Source organism: Saimiri boliviensis, chromosome 20, assembly GCF_048565385.1.
Source record: "Saimiri boliviensis isolate mSaiBol1 chromosome 20, mSaiBol1.pri, whole genome shotgun sequence".
Classification (NCBI taxonomy): Eukaryota; Metazoa; Chordata; class Mammalia; order Primates; family Cebidae; genus Saimiri; species Saimiri boliviensis.
In genome coordinates, this window is record NC_133468.1 from 30,558,275 (window position 1) to 30,575,152 (window position 16,878).

Sequence of the window (16,878 nt, forward strand, 5' to 3'; positions counted from 1 at the left end):
AGCACAGTGTGTGACTTGATGGACCCAAAAACCAAACCCCTAGAGCCTGATACCCTCAGAATAGCAGGGAGAGACTGTGGCCGTGACAAAGCAGATTCCAATACTCTGCCCTGCTCCTGCTGACACAGGAGACAGGCAGATAGTAAGGGCAACAGAGTCCTTGGCGAAATTTTCCTTTTAATAAAAAGCAACCCCCAAACCATTTCTTTTCTAACAAAGAGCAGCCTGAAAAATTAAGCTGCAGACATAGATAAGCAAGCTGGAAGTTTGCATGGGGGAATGCTGCCAGCTGTGCCAACAGAAAAGGACTACCTGGGAGTCAGGTGTGTTCCACATGGAGGCCCCATCTTCCCTTTTGTCGTCACATGTACAGTAAAGAACCAGGCAACATGGCACTGGCCAGGTAGAGAACCTATCTGCATAATAAAAGATTAGGGTGGGACGGCCAGCTATTACACACGCTATGTAAGTGGCACACTTGGTCCAACCAATCTTTTTCATCCTTTGTATATCAGACACCACTCAAGCTCATCTACAAAACCTGCTACATTCACTGCAGAAGGGGCAACCTATTTCTCTTGCACCCCTCTCTGCAAGCAGAGAGCTCTTCTCTTTCTTTCGCCTGTTAAACTTCCAATCTTAACCTCTGTTTTTTTTTGAGACTGAGTCTCCATCTATTGCCCAGGCTGGAGTGCAGCGGCTCAATCTCAGCTCACTGCAACTTCTGACTCCTGGGTTCAAGTGATTCTTGTGCCTCCATAGTAGCTGGGATTACAGGCACCCACCAGCACGCCCAGCTAATTTTCATATTTTTAGTAGAAATGGGGTTTTGCCTTGTTGGCCAGGCTGGTCTTGAACTCCTGACCTCAGGTGATCCATCTGCCTTGGCCTCTCAAAGTGCTGGGACTACAGGTATGAGACAATGTGCCTGGCCTTAACCTCACTATGTGTCCACATCCTTGATTTCCTTGGTGTGAGGCAACAAATCTTGGATATTTACCCCAGACAATGCCACTGCACTGCCTGTCCAGTCCCTGAACCAGCAACAACCTATACAGAGACCCCAGCAACGTTCAGGTGCTGGGGATCCAGGCAGTCATGGCAGACAGCCTCTGCCTCCAGAAGCCTGTGAAACAGGGAAGGCCAGAGCCACCTGGGAGCACATGCTCCAAGACTCTGGGACACGGCATAAACGAACAGAGCGGGAAGTGGTGGGGAGGGAAGACTTTCACCCCAGGTGGGACAGGCAGCCAGCTGGGCATCTCTGAGGGCCACTTAAGCCAAGACCTACAGGAGAAAGAGCCCGTCACATGAAAGTGGGTGGCACCTGAGGCAGCAAGAACACCAATAGCCTGAGGCAGGCAAGAGGCTGGTGGCCTCTGGGAACTGACGAAAAGCCAGGGGGACAGACAGAGGTAGCAAAGGCAAGGCTGGCCTGAGACATGAGATGAGTCATGTAGACAGGGACTCACAGGCTGTGGTCTACGGACTTAGAGACTTCTAAGGGAAGCTGCTGGACAGTTTCAAGCATGGGAACACAGTCCCAAGGACCAGAACTGGGGTGGGTGGTGGTGTGGGGTGGCAATGGTGAAGGAGCTGATGCGCTTCTGAGCTTGGGACACACACCCGGTCAAAGGTGGGAGGGTACTGGGCTGCAAACTCCAGCTGGCGGATGACCACTTCGTTCACCGGGACACTGTTCTGCCTCATGTCCTTCAAGATGTTGATGAGATAGGTGTAGTCCAGCTTCTGGACGGCCGCATTGATGAGGGCGCTGTAGATGTGGGTGTTGGGGGTCACTTGGCACTTCTAGAACACACAGACATCACACAAGACATCGTAGCAAGATGATGGCAGCCTTTGGGATCCAGCAGCTCCCACCCTCTATCAATCAGGCTAGCTCCCAGTACCAGCGGCCAGGGCCAGCAAGGCAAACCTGGCAGCAACGATGGGCTGAACGTCCCATTCCAGCAGGAAAGCCAAGCCCAGCACCTCCCCTCTGCCCTGAAGAAGCCGTGGAAAAGGATGCCCGTGCTGCTCTCAGGCACCAACTGACTCGGGCAGAAAATGACGCAGGAGACACCACCTCCTCACTCCCCGGTGCGAGTTTCCTGGTGACACAGTCACTGGAATATGGTGGTCAGCCTAGAAAAGCAGCGAGACTTGGCTTGAGCCCAGTAGGGTCTGGGAAAACAGCAAGAGGATGATGGACCCCAACAACCCAGGAAGCAGCTTCTGCTACGGCCAGATGAAATGATGCAGCACTTCCAGCAGGGACTGGGTGGGAGGCACAGGAGATCTCGAGAGCTTTGAAAACTGCCCTCGGCCCCCTAGGAATTCTTTCCCCTAGGAATCCCTGCCATCCCTCCAGAGTGTTAGGACCAAGGCCTGTCCCCACCCCTCAGTGTCACCCCACGGCCACCTTCTTCCAGATGGGGATGTCCGTGGCTCTCTACGCCGAGCCCTGAAGCACTCACCGAGATCTGCTTACCCCAAAATGGGACTGAAGACTATTCTACCCTGGAAACTCATCGACCCACTCTCCTTGCCCCAACGCACAGCTCGTCATGTCCAGGTAGGGGGCCTGGAGGGCTCTGGGAACCCCTACTCCCCCTGATTTTCCTCCTGAGCCACAGAGTACTCCTCAGCACCATGGGCATTCTGCCCAGGCCCAGGTCCACTCACCTTCATGTCTGCGAGGAGCTGCAGACCGTCCCTTGGCCTGCGACACCCGATAGCAAGGTTGCAGAACGTCTGCAGGTTGGGGACGAGGCCCCTCTTTGCCAGGACTGGTAACAGCGCCTTAGCCCCATCCAGGTCTCCCAGCTTGCTCTTCTTTCTCACCAGCGTGTTGAAGAACGTCAGGTCGGCCTCCACCTGGTGCACGTCCGGGAGGGCCAGCACCATGGACTCCATGGGACTCCCAGGCTCTACCACCTCAGCCAGTAATGTGAGGGTCCTGATGTCGGGCTGCTGCCCATGCTCTGCCATCTTGCTCAGGAAGCCATCCAAGCCCCCCATCAAGGCTAGCCGGTCAGCTGGGCTGGTCACTGTCCCAAAGGAGACCACAGTGGTGGGGACCGCCCCGGGGGTCAGGAGGTTGACTTCCAGCTCCACAGGAGGTGGCTTCGGGGCCACTGGGTTGAGGGCCTCTGTGTGGCTGGGATCTGCCTCGGTTTCCACCTCTGGCTGGGCCTTGCTGGGCACTCTGGCTTCCTGAGGCTCTGGAGGCCCAAGTGCCTGAGAAGGTTCCGGAAACAGCTGCCTCTCCAGGGCCTCCACATGCAGCATGGTTGACATGCGATTGCCTGCCTTGGCCTGGGATGTCCTCCTTGGCCGCTGCCTGCCCACCAGGGGCTGAAGCAGGGTTGCCTCTTCCCTAGGCTTCAGAAGCAGCTCTGAGGCCACCTGGGGGTCCCCCAGCCCACAGTCCCGAGCTGCCACCAACAGCAGGTTATAGATGTCCCGATTTGGCTGTAGCCCCAAACTCAGCATCAGCTGCCACACCTGCCAGGGGAGAGACAAACGTCAGCTCAGTGCTCCCACCTGCAGCCAGGCGCAGGGCTCATGTCTGGAATCCCAGGGCCTTGAGAGTTTTAGGTGGGAGGATCCCTTGAGGTCAGGAGTTCCAGACAAGACCCTGTAACATAGCAAGACCCTGCAGCAAAACAAATAGGCCTCAATTCTCAATCTTCTGGGGAAAAATTAAAAAAAAAGGAAGAAAAGAAAAAACAAACAGGCCAGGCGTGATGGTTCACACCTATAATCCCACCACTTTGGGAAGCTAGGGGAGCAGATTGCTTGAGGTCAGGAGTCCAAGACCAGCCCGTCCAACGTGGTGAAACCCCACCTCTACTAAAAATACAAAAATTATTGGGTGTGGTGGGGCATGCACATAGTCCCAGCTACTCAGGAGGCTAAAGTGAGAGACACTTAACCCGGAGGTTGAGGTTGCAGTGAGCCGAGATCACACCACAGCACTGCAGCTTGGGTGACAGAGTAAGACTTTGACAAAACAATTTAAAAAAAAAATTTTTTTTTTTTTTGAGACAGAGTTTCGCTCTTGTTACCCAGGCTGGAGTGCAACGGCGCGATCTTGGCTCACCGCAACCTCCGCCTCCTGGGTTCAGGCAATTCTCCTGCCTCAGCCTCCTGAGTAGCTCGGATTACAGGCACGCGCCACCATGCCCAGCTAATTTTTTGTATTTTTAGTAGAGACGGGGTTTCACCATGTTGACCAGGATGGTCTCGATCTCTCGACCTTGTGATCCACCCGCCTCGGCCTCCCAAAGTGCTGGGATTACAGGCTTGAGCCACCGCGCCCGGCCAAAAAAAAAATTTTTTTAATAAAAATAAATAAAAAGCTTTCTAACCGGGAGCTGTGGTTCACGTCTATAATCCCAGCACTTTGGGAGGCCCACACAGTCGGATCACATGAGGCCAGGGGCTCAAGACAAGCCTAGTCAACATGGTAGAACCCATCTCTACTAAAAATACAAAATTAGCTGGGCATGGTGGCACACACCTGTAATCCCAGTTACTTGGGAGGCTGAGACAGGACAATCCTCTGAACCTGTGAGGTAGAGGTTGCAGTAAGCCGAGATCATGCCACTGCACTCCAGCCTGGGCAACAGTGAGATTCTGTCTCAAAATGAATGAATGAGTGAGTGACTCCTGGGTCCCACCTGCAGAAGTGCTAGCGGGGCTGTGGGAGGATTGAACAAGTCCCCAGGTGAATGTGTGGCAGTCTTTCAGGGATGGTGAGTCTAGAGGGTCTGAGTCGACTGCAAAGCAGAGTGCGAGAGGTGGGGGCTGCCCTCATTCCACCTCCGAAAGCCTCTTCTCCCTGCCATCTGTAGACGGGGGCTGCAGTGGCTGCTGGGTTTTCCCAAAAGAGCACAGATATAAAAATACCCAGCACAGGGCCATCAAGAGTGCTCACAGGATCACCATTTTACACCCCTGGCACAGGAGAAGCAGGGCAGGAAGGTGGGGTGGGAGGGACATACCTGGAGGGCGCACCGGAAGCCCGTCTTCTTGTCTTGGATGCAGCCCATAAGGAGAAAACTGAAAGTCTCCTCTGTGACCACGTGCCCTTTGTGGATAATTTCCTGGGGGAGGGAACAAAGAGGTCCCATTGAGAACCTGCAACTGGCTGGGCATCATGGCTCATGTCTGTAATCCTAGCACTTTGGGAGGCCAAGGCAGGAGTTTGAGACCAGCCTGAGCAACATAGCAAAACCCTGTCTCTACACTCAGATCAAGGACACCTCCTCCAGGAAGCTTTTCCTCGAGTGCACAAAGCAGGACACAGCATACAGTGGCACACACACCTTCCAGTCAGCCTGAGGCCCCTAAGGGCAGGGTTTCATCAGATCCATCTGTGAACCCCAGTGCCCAACACGGCTGTCTCAGCCTCCCTGAGTCTTCCTGCATGAGGAGAGATAGACACCACAGCCCCGCCCCTGCCATGTGGGACCAGCCCCACAACAGGGAACAGGAAGGCAGGGGAAGTCTCACTTTGAATACATCGAGGCACATCCTAAGGTCTGCACACTTGGCAGCCATCTTCAGCAGTGCATGGTACGTTTTCAAGTTGAGCTGGAAGTTTCTGGCTTGGAGCTGCTGCCGGAGCTTCAGGGCACTCTGCAGAGCCGAGTCCTTCCAGGGAGACTCAGCACAGACATTGAACAGGGCCGTGTAGGTGGCATCTGAGGGCTCCAGGCCCCGCTTTTTCATCTGTGGAGATGGAAGAACCTCTCAGTGGTGGCCCAGGATCAGCTGTATACACAGGTGGGCAGCCGCCCCAGATGGGGCTGAGGCTAGAGCGGACCCCGTTACAGCACCCACCAGGCCAGGCTCTAAGGCAGAGCCATGGTTCACATCAGAGCCCAGCTCTTCAAACACAGATACACTCAAGTGACTCTGAAAACTGAGCCCACACCCATAGATGGACCAAACCGAAGCCATCCTGCCCTGGGCACTTGTCAGCCCACTCCAGGCCTCAGGTGCTGGCAGCAGGGTCTTCCTGATGTCCCCACCTTCAGGCCACCCTGTTGAGGGGAAACGGCCTGTAGTGCTAACTACCTGATGGGTCCTGGGCACCACTTCCTCATGAAAATGGGGATGGCACCATCACCTTGAAAATGGGGATGCCTGTGGCAAGTGGAGGGTGTGCTGCCGTGCTCTAGCGGTGGCCCCGAATCAGTGGCATGATGCACATTGTCAGGGCCACCCAATCTGCTGAGTCACACACCCGGAGGTAGATGACACTCAGCTTATCGAGCCTCCAGGGGACTGGGGCAGGTGCTCAAGGTTGACAATCCCTAGTGAAGCCCAGCACTCTCTACTGCCCAGAGAAGGGCCATCTGGCAGAGGGCAGGCAACAGGCAGCTCGGTGGCAGAAAGAACCCTGCTAGAGCCAGGGCATTTGGGGCTCAAATCCTAGCCCCAGTGCTTTCAAGTGGGGAGGCCTTGGACATGTTCCTTCCTCACTCTGTGCCTCAGTTTCCTTATCTGAAAGGCAAAGATGGGAGTACCTACACTGAGGATGATGTAGGCTCTGCGTGTATTGCTGCACTCCACAGAGGCGCACTGACAACTTGCTACCTGCCCGGCACCAGCCCTGAAGTTAGCAGAGCAGACACAGCGTGTCGTTACTGAGCTTACACTCGATCTGGGAGACACACTGCAGGTGAGTCACTAAAAACAGTAACAAGACTAGGTGCAGTGGCTCGTGCCGGCAATCCCAGGACTTTGGGAGGCTGAGATGGGCAAATCACCTGAGGTCAGGAGTTCAAGAACAGCTTGGCCAACATGTCTTCTACAAAAAAATTAGTCAGGGGTGGTGGTGGGTGCCTTTAATCCCAGCTACTCGGGAGGCTGAGGAAGGAGAAACACTTGAACCTGGGAGCTGGAAGTTGCAGTGAACCGAGATCATGCTACTGTACTCCAGCCTGGGGGACAGAGCCAAGACTCCTGTCTCAAAAAATATATAAATAAAATAAAAAACCATAAAAAATAAAAACTTTTGGCTGGGTGTGGTGGTGCACACCTGTAATCCCAGCAATTGGGGACGCCAAGGCAGGTGGATCACCTGAGGTCAGGAGTTTGAAACCAGCCTGGCCAACATGGTGGAACCCCGTCTCTACTAAAAATACAAAAATTAGCCAGGCATGGTGGTGTACACCTGTAGTACCAGCTACTGGGGAGGCTGAGGCAGGAGAATCACTTGAACCTGGGAGGCAGAGGTTGCAGTGAGCAGAGATCACGCCACTGCACTCCAGCCTGGCGACAGCGAGACTCTGTCTCAAAAAATAATAATAACTTTGTCTTAAACAGACAGAGTGAGACTCTGTCTCAAATAAATAAATAAATAAATAAATAAGCGAGACTCACTCTGTCTCCCAGGCTGGAATGCAATGTCGATCTCTGATCACTGCAACCTCCGTTTCCCAGGTTGAAGTTGATTCTCCTGCCTCAGCCTCCTCACAAGTAGCTGGGAGTACAGGAGCACACCACCATGCCCAGCTAATTTTTGCATTTTTAGTAGAGACAGGTTTCACCATGTGGGTCAGAATGGTCTTGATCTCTCGACCTCATGATAAGCCTGCCACAGCCTCTCAAAAGTGCTGGATTACAGGCATAAGCCACCGCACCAGGCCAAAAATAATAATTTTTTTTTGAGACGGAGTTTCGCTCTTGTTACCCAGGCTGGAGTGCAATGGCGCTATCTCGGCTCACCGCAACCTCCGCCTCCTGGGTTCAGGCAATTCTCCTGCCTCAGCCTCCTGAGTAGCTTGGATTACAGGCATGTGCCACCATGCCCAGCTACTTTTTTGTATTTTTAGTAGAGACAGGGTTTCACCATGTTGACCAGGATGGTCTCGATCTCTTGACCTTGTGAGCCACCCGCCTCAGCCTCCCAAAGTGCTGGGATTACAGGCTTGAGCCACCGCGCCCGGCCAATAATTTTTTAAAAAGTATGTAATAGTAAATTATCATCTGTCACTGCAATTTCTTCCCCTTGCTTCCAACTAGAGGCCATAAGAGTATGTCTCAAATAACGAGAAGCCTAAGGTTCCCTGGAGCCCTCAGTTTCCAGCTGCAGAAGAGGTGTCTCTCCTGCAGAGTCTACAGGACTAACTAAATAAAAGGAAATAGCTTCCTGGCTCTGAGAATAACAAATATAACACACCTAAGAGGTGAGTGGATGTAAAGGAAAGCCACTTCCAGGAGGAGTGAGAGCCTTTTGCAAAGTGCCAGCTCTGGAAGAAGGGTGCACGTGTGTACACATTGTGAGAAAGGAGGACTGGATGTAACTGAAAAAAAAAAAAAAAAAAAAAAAGGGGCTAGGTTCGATGGCTCATGCCTATAATCCCAGCACTTTGGGAGGCCAAGATGGGTGGATCACTTGAGGTCAGGAGTTCAAGACCAGCCTGGTCAACATGATAAAATGCTATCTCTACTAAAAATACAAAAAAATGGCCGGGCACGGTGGCTCACACCTGTAATCCCAGCACTTTGGGAGGCCAAAGCAGGTGGATCACGAGGTCAAGAGATCAAGACCATCCTGGTCAACATGGTGAAACCCCGTCTCTACTAAAAATACAAACAAATTAGCTGGGCATGGTGGTGCGTGCCTGTAATCCTAGCTACTCAGGAGGCTGAGGCAGGAGAATTGCCTGAACCCAGGAGGCAGAGGTTGCGGTGAGTGGAGATCACGCCATTGCACTCCAGCCTGGGTAACAAGAGCGAAACTCTGTCTTAAAAAAAAAACAAAAACAAAAATAAAAAAATGAGCCAGGCATGGTGGCTTGCCCCTGTATTCCCAGCTACTCTCAGGAGGCTGAGGCATGAGAAGCACTTGAGCCCAGAGGGCAGTGATTGCAGTGAGCCAAGATCGTACCGCTGCACTCCAGCCTGGGCGACAAAGTGAGAATCTGTCTCAAAAAAAGAGGGAAAAAAAAGGAGCATGTGCGGTGGCTGTGGCCTGTAATCCCAGCACTTTGGGAGGCTAAGTCGGATGGCCAGGGGTTAGAGGCCAGCCTAGACAACACAGCACAATCCTACCTCTATAAAAATTTTTAAAATTAGCCCAATAAGGTGCTACACACCTGTAGTTACAGCTACTGGCAAGGCTAAGGCAGGAAGAACTCTTGAGCCCAGGAGTAGGAGACTGCAGTGAGCTATGATTGTACTCTAGCCTAGGCAACAGAGTGAAATTCCGTCTCTTTTTTTTGTGAGAAAGTCTTGCTCTGTTGCCCAGGCTGGCATGCAGCGGCTCAATGTTGGCTCACCACAACCTCTGCCTCTTAGGTTCAAGTGATTCTCCTGCCTCAGCCTCCTGAGTAGTGGGGACTACAGGTGTCTGCCACCACACATGGCTAATTTTTGTATATTTTCTTTTTTTTCTTCGACAGAGTCTTGCTCTGTCTCCGAGGCTGGGGTACAATGGCGCAATCTCAGCTCACTGCAACCTCCGCCTCCCAGGTTCAAGCAATTCTCCTGTATCAGCCTCCCCAATAGCTGGAATTACAGGTGCCTGCCACTGCATCCAGCTAATTTTTGTACTTTTTAGTAGAGATGGGGTTTTGCCATGTTGGCCAGGCTGGTCTTGAATTCCTGACCTCCCAAAGTGCTAGGATTACAGGCATGAGCCACCACACCCTGCCTAATTTTTGTATTTTTAGTAGATAGAGACGGGGTTTCACCATGTTGGCCAGGCTGGGTCTCAAACTCCTAACCTCAAGTGATCCACCCATCTCAGCCTCCCAAAGTGCTGGGATTACAACCTTGAGCCACCGCCATCTCTTTTTTTTCTTTGAGACAGAGTCTCGCTCTTTCCCTCAGGCTAGAGTGCAGTGGTGCGATCTCGGCTCACTGCAACCTCTGCCTCCCGGGTTCAAGTGATTCTCCTGCCTCAGCCTCCTGAGTAGCTGTGACTACAGGCACACACCCCCACACCTGGCTAATTTTTATATTTTTAGTAGAGATGGAGTTTCAGCATGTTGAATTCCTGACCTCCTGTGATCAGCCTGCCTTGGCCTCCCAAAGTGCTGGGATTTCAGACTTGAGTCACTGTGCCCAGCTGAGACCTCATCTCTTAAGAAAAAAGAAAGGGAACATGGGGACCACCGCAGTCCAGGCAGGTGCTGAAGGGCTTTCCATGTCACCTTATGTATCACCCACAACCACCACCATTTTAAGGAGATGACTCTGAGGCCAGGGAGGTGAGGTCACCTGCCCTGCGTAAATCACTAGCGAGCGGCACACCAGGGATCTGCCCCTGCTGCCCCGCAACCACAGGCACCTCGTTGTAGAGCTTGAAGGCCTTCTTCAGGTAGCCGACCCGCCCGCAGCCCCCAATCAGCACGGTGTAGTTGCTCTCCATTGGCTGCAATCGCTCCTCCTTCAGCATCTGCCTCTCAAACAGGTCCAGGGCTTCGACCAGCTGCAGGGGAAGAGGCAACAGGACAGGGACTCAGGACTGCCCGAGACCCACGGCAGAGAGAGGGAGGTTGAGGCTGAGGGACCCTCCGGAGACAGTGCAGGACGGTGGCCCTGGGTGACTGCAAACTCCCTAGGCCCCCGGCTGTCTCTGCCCTATCCTGACCCTCACATCATTCCCCTGGTAAAGCCTCGTTTCATTCCTTTATTCCTTAATTATTTCCATCTGTTGATTCAGACTATAATTACTGAGTGCCTCAATGAACCAGGCAGTGTATCCACTGCAAATACAGCTGGGAACAAGTGGGAGCGCCTTCTTGGAGCTCATGTTCTGGAGTGGAAAGACAGATACAAGGCTGGGCATGGTGGCTCACACCTGTAATCCCAGCACTTTGGGAGGCCAAAGTGGCAGATGACAAGATCAGGAGTTCAAGACCAGCCTGGCCAACATGGTGAAACACCATCTCTATTAAAAATACAAAAATTAGCCAGGCATGTTGGCACATGCCTATAATCTCTGCTACTTGGGAGGCTGAGGCAGAACTGCTTAAACCTGGGAGGCAGAGGCTACACTGAGCCGAGATTGAGCCACTGCACTACAGCCTGGGTGACAGAGCAAGACTCCATCTCAAATAAACAAAAAACAGACAGACATGAAATAGGGTAATTAAGAAAGACATACAGTATGTCAAGTGGTGACAGGTGCTACAAACAAAACTAAAGCAGGGGCCAGGCAAAGTGGCTCACACCTGTAATCCCAGCACTATGGGAGGCCAAGGTGGGCAGATCACCTGAGTTCATGAGTTCGAGACCATCCTGGCCAACATGGCAAAACCCATCTCTACTAAAAATACAAAAATCAGCCAGGCGTAGTGGCACATGCCTGTAATCCCAGCTACTCAGGAGGTTGAGGCAGGAGAACTGCTTGAATTCCCCAGGGGACAGAGGCTGCAGTGAGCCAAGACTGCACCACTGCACTCCAGCCTGGGCGACAGAATGAGACCCTGTCTTAAAAAAAAAAAAAAAAAAACACTAAAGTAGGGAGTGCCAGAAGGATGTGGAGTCCCAGAAGGATGTGGAGGATTCACTTTTCTTTTCTTTCTTTTTTCTGAGACAGTCTTTTCTGTTATTTAGGCTGGAGTGCAATGGTAAGATAAGCTCAGTGCAACCTCCATCTCTACAATAAAAAAAAAAAAAAACTGCAGCGAAGGATGGAGAAGGGCAGGGATACTTATAGCCATGAGGCTGGCAGTTCAGCAGGGTGGTTGAAGGCAAAGAGCGGAGGTCCACAGACCAGGCCCTGTGCAGCCCAATACTTAAGAGGCTGAGAAGGTCAGGTGACCCCTTGCAAAACACTGAACCGCCAGGGGTAAGAAGCTGGGAGCCTCAGAACCTAAAGCGCCCCTCACCTTCCCTTCCTTGATCAGGCGTTTGCACTGCAAGAAGTACCAGTATGGGGTGTTTCTCCGGCCTCGCCATAGTTTGGGCTCTGGTTCCCTTTGCTCATCTTCCTCATTGTGTTCCCTGAGCCGCAGGTTATAGTACTGGGCTGTTGATTTTCGGAATAGTTTCCGGGAGGAGTATTTGTCAGAAAGGGTCCCAAAACTCTCCTCTTCCTCTTCGTCTTCCTCCTGAGTGGTCGTGGGGTTGGAGTGGCTCGGGTCAGAGCCCAGACTGCCTGTGTTCTCCTGGCCAAGAGGCAGCTGAGAGGAGGAGCTGCTGAAGGCCGCCCACACTGGCTGCATCAGCCCCTCCCTGCCTCCTGCCCACCTGACTCTACAAGGGTCCAGGTGTTGCAGGATAAACAGTCCCATGGGGCGAGCCCTGGAGAACAGTCGAGTGAGTCTCATGAGGTCCATTTCTGGTTTTCCTGTCCCTCTGGGGCCTGGTATATATCAGGAAAATTAAGAGAGTCAACTCAGTTCCTAATCACAAAAAGCACAAAGAGAGAAGTGGTTAGAAGTATGGGCCCAGGCTGGGAACGGTGGCTTATGCCTATAATCCCAGCACTTTGGGAGGCCAATGCCGGCGTAGCACTTGAGGTAGGGAATTTGAGACCAGCCTGGACGATATGGTGAAACCCCGTCTCTACTACAAATACAAAAATTAGCCAGGCATGGTGGTGGGCACCAGTAATCCCAGCCACTAGAAAGGCTGAGGCGGGAGAATCACTTGAACCTGGGAAGACGGAGCTTGCAATGAGCTGTAACTGCACCACCACACTCCAGCCTGAAGAACAGAGTGAGACTCCATGTCAAAAAAAGAATAACAGGGGCCGGGCGCGGTGGCACAAGCCTGTAATCCCAGCACTTTGGGAGGCCGAGGCGGGTGGATCACAAGGTCAAGAGATCGAGACCATCCTGGTCAACATGGTGAAACCTCGTCTCTACTAAAAATACAAAAAAGTAGCTGGGCATGGTAGCATATGCCTGTAATCCAAGCTACTCAGGAGGCTGAGGCAGGAGAATTGCCTGAACCCAGGAGGCGGAGGTTGCGGTGAGCCGAGATCGCGCCATTGCACTCCAGCCTGGGTAACAAGAGCGAAACTCTGTCTCAAAAAAAAAAAAAAAAAAAAAAAGAATAACAGGTTGGGTGCGGTGGCTCATACCTGTACTCCCAGCACTTTGGGAGGCCAAGGCCAGTGTTAGCACTTGAGGTCAAGAGTTTGAGACCAGTCTGGCCAACATGGTGAAACCCTGTCTCTACTAAAAATACAAAGAAATTAGCTGGGTGTGGTGCTGTGCATATGTAATCCCAGCTATTCAGGAGACTGAGGTAGGAGAATCACTTGAACCCAGGAGACAGAGCTTGCAGTGAGCTGATATAGCACCATTGCCCTCCAGCCTGAGTGACACATCGAGACTGTCTCAGAAAAAAAATAAATAAATAATAACAAACAAAATAAAACATGTGGGCCTGGAGGTTAGAAAGCCTAGGTTCAGGTCAAGCATAGCTCACTGCAGCCTCTCCCTCCTGGGCTCAAGCAATCCATTCCAGCCTGCCGAGTAGCTAGGACTACAGATGCGTGCCACCATGGCTGGCTAATCTTATTTTTTGGCAGAGACAGGGTCTCACTATGTGCCCAGGCTGGTCTTGAACTCCTGGACTCAAGCAATCCTCCCACCTTGACCTCCCAAAGCACTGGAATTATAGGAATAAGCCACCATGCGCAGCCTCAAATATTTTAAAGTTATATTACAAGGTTGCCATTGGAAAGGTCTCTGAAATGATAGCAGATTAAGCAGATTAAAAACTAGGCTCAGCAGGCCAGGATCAGTGGCTCACACCTATAATCCTAGCACTTTGGGAGGCCAAGGTGGGTGGATCATTTGAGGTCAGGAGTTCAAGACCAGCTTGACATGGTGAACCCCATCTCTTAAAAATACAAAAATTAGGCCGGGCGCGGTGGCTCAAGCCTGTAATCCCAGCACTTTGGGAGGCCGAGGTGGGTGGATCACGAGGTCAAGAGATTGAGACCATCCTGGTCAACATAGTGAAACCCTGTCTCTACTAAAAATACAAAAAATTAGCTGGGCATGGTGGCGTGTGCCTGTAATCCCAGCTACTCAGGAGGCTGAGGCAGGAGAATTGCCTAAACCCAGGAGGTGGAGGTTGCGGTGAACCGAGATCACGCCATTGCACTCCAGCCTGGGTAACAAGAGTGAAACTCCGTCTCAAAAAAAAAAAAAAAAAAAAAAAAAATACAAAAATTAGCTGGGTGTGGCAGCTCGCACCTGTAATCCCAGCTACTCTGGAGGCTGAGGCAGGAGAATCACTTGAATGTGGGAGACAGAGGTTGCAGAGCCGGAGGTTGCAGTGAGCTGAGACTGGACCACTGTACTCCAGCCTGGATGACAGAGTGAGACTCTGGGTGAAAAAAAAAAAAAAAAAAAACTAGGCCTGGCCAGGGGCTGTGGCTCACATTCGTAATCCCAGCACTTTGGGAAGCCAAGGCGGGCAGATCACCTGAGGTCGGGAGTTCAAGACCAGCCTGACCAACATGGAGAAACCCTGTCTCTACTAAAAATACGAAATTAACCGGGCATGGTGGCATGGGCTTGTAAACCCACCTACTTTCAAGGCTGAGGCAGGAGAATCGCTTGAACCCGGGAGGCGGATGTTGTGGAGGTTGTGGTGCAAGATCACCATTGCACTCCAGCCTAGGCAACAAGAGCGAAACTCTGTCTCAAAAAAAAAAAAAAAAAAAACCTAGGCCCAGCAAGGGGAGAGACTTGCTGGGGTCCTACAGCAGCACAGTGAATGATACTGGCCAGCTTGGGCAGGGCTGGCTTTGAACTCAGGTCCATGTAACCTATGGAAAGACTCCCCTGACCAGCATCTTCATCAAAGTGGTACAGGGGGTCCTTTATCATTCTGTTTCTGGCAAGCCCTGCCACTCCTTCTTACAAGCATGTTTATATAATTTACTTTTTTTTTTTGGAATGGGGTCTTCACGTTGCCCAGGCTGGAATGAAATGGCACAATCATAGCTCACTGTAACTTCCAACTCCTAGGCTCAAATGATCCTCCCACCTTAGCCTCCCAATTGACTGGAACTACTGGCGAACACTACAATGCCTGGCTAATTTTTTGTAGAGATGGAGTTTCCTTATGTTGCCAGACTGGTCTAGCACTCCTGGCCTCAAGCAATCCTCCAGCCTGGGCCTCCCAACATGCTGGGATTGCAGGCATAAGCCTCCATGCCCTGCCTTACGTGCTTTAAGTGCAATACACAGAATTACAAAATATCAATGATATTGAAGTAGATATCCAAATGCTTTAAAAACAAATTTCTGCTATACTAGTATAGATGCTTTTCAATGCATTAAATAATAAGACCCTATCATAATTTCAAAGCAGTAATGAATATGACAGCTTAAGATAACACCTGGTAGATGCCGCACAAACTGGTTTTTTTGAGTCTCACTCTGATGCTCTTGCCTCAGCCTCCTGAGTAGCTGGGATTGCAGGGGTGCACCACCACGCCCGGCTAATTTTTATATTTTTAGTAGAGACAGGGTTTTGCCATGTTGGCCAGGCTGGTCTCAAACTCCTCATCTCAAGTGATCCGCCCTTCTGGGCCTCCCAAAGTGCTGTGGTTACAGGTGTGAGTGACCATGCCCGGCCTTGCACAAACTCTTCTCTGGAACTATCATTTACACTTCCTCTCACTTGAAATTAGGACACACTTTCACGCACTGCTAAGGCTGCTCCAGCAATAGGGAAAAGAAATGCTAAATTTCACATAGAGAAAATAACGGTGTCGTTTTGTTCCTACACAAGTTCATTACCCAACTCTGGTTAAAAATCCCTGAATTAGGCCGTACAATGGCTCATGCCTATAATCCCAGCACTTTGGGAGTCCCAGGCGGGAGGATTGCTTGGGGCTCGGGGCCAGGGATTCGAGACCAGCCTAGGCAGCATAGCAAGGCCCCCAACCCCCAACTACAAAAATTAAAATCACCTAGAAGGGAATGTGGGGGCCCGCTTTTTTGGTACATGTTCCACCTCCCTTTCCGAACTCTTGTACATAAACCCCAGACTTTCCCTTCCTCAACAAAGGCTTGAAGCACAAAAAATAAAAATAAAATAAAAATAAAATTCAAATAATCAGCTAGACGGACTCAGTAGCTCAAGCCTATTGTAATCTCAGCACTTTGGGAGGCTAAAGTGGGTGGATCACCTGAAGTCGAGAGTTTGAGACCAGCCTGACCAACACGGAGAAACTCCGTCTTCACTAAAAGTACAAAATTAGTCAGGCGTGGTGGCAGGTGCCTGTAATCCCAGCTACTCAGGAGGCTGAAGCAGGAGAATCGCTTGAAACTCGGGAGGCGGAGGTTGCAGTGAGCCGAAATTGCCTCATTTCACTCCAGCCTGGGCAACAAGAGCGAAACTCCGTCTCAAAAAAAAAAAAAAAAAAAAAAAAATTAGCCAAGCGTGGTCGTGCTGCGTCTGTAGTCCCAGCTACTCCGGAGGCTGCGGTTGGGAGGATCGCTTGAGCTTGAGAAGTTGAAGCTGCAGTGAGCTATAACCGCACCACTGTACTCCAGCCTGAGCCACAGGGCGAGAACAGGAAAAATCCTGAATTAGAGACACTTTGCGGGCGTCCTTCCTCGGAGACCCGCTCTTCCTCAGACCCCCATCTGGACCCTCAGGCCAACGCCGAACCCTCTCCACACGGACCTCTGCAGCCTCAGTTTCCCTCCTCTGACACCCTTGGCTCGAATCCCGGCTCGGACACTTCCTGCCGCTGTGGTGTGTCTCTGTCTGGGTCCCGGGGCTCCTGCGAGGATCACACAGGAACTCACTTGAAGTGTCCGGAGCACTGCACTCCGCCGGTGCGCCCGCGTCGCGCCCTGCCAGATCTCCGCAGCGCACCCAACTCTCCCTCCGGTCACCTGCTCCCGGTGCGCAGGCGCAGTCCGCGTC

General features: G+C 51.8%; 1 protein-coding gene across 5 annotated transcripts in view; it reads right to left on the minus strand.

Moving 5' to 3' along the window:
- The window catches only part of PTCD1 (pentatricopeptide repeat domain 1), a 20,551-nt gene extending 3,681 nt beyond the window's left edge, over nt 1–16,870 (minus strand). Inside the window, exons 1-7 of one of the 5 annotated variants that reach the window (XM_039460370.2) lie at nt 16,633–16,869; nt 11,859–12,334; nt 10,313–10,453; nt 5,521–5,739; nt 5,010–5,111; nt 2,686–3,507; nt 1,627–1,809 (exon numbers count right to left, since the gene is read on the minus strand). In XM_039460370.2, coding sequence (XP_039316304.2) covers nt 1,627–1,809; nt 2,686–3,507; nt 5,010–5,111; nt 5,521–5,739; nt 10,313–10,453; nt 11,859–12,308 — 1,917 coding nt within the window. In that variant the 5' untranslated portion in view covers nt 12,309–12,334; nt 16,633–16,869. The other 4 variants (XM_074390436.1, XM_039460371.2, XM_039460369.2 and 1 more) reach the window with 4 other exon arrangements.
- Nucleotides 16,871–16,878: the final 8 nt, after the last annotated feature.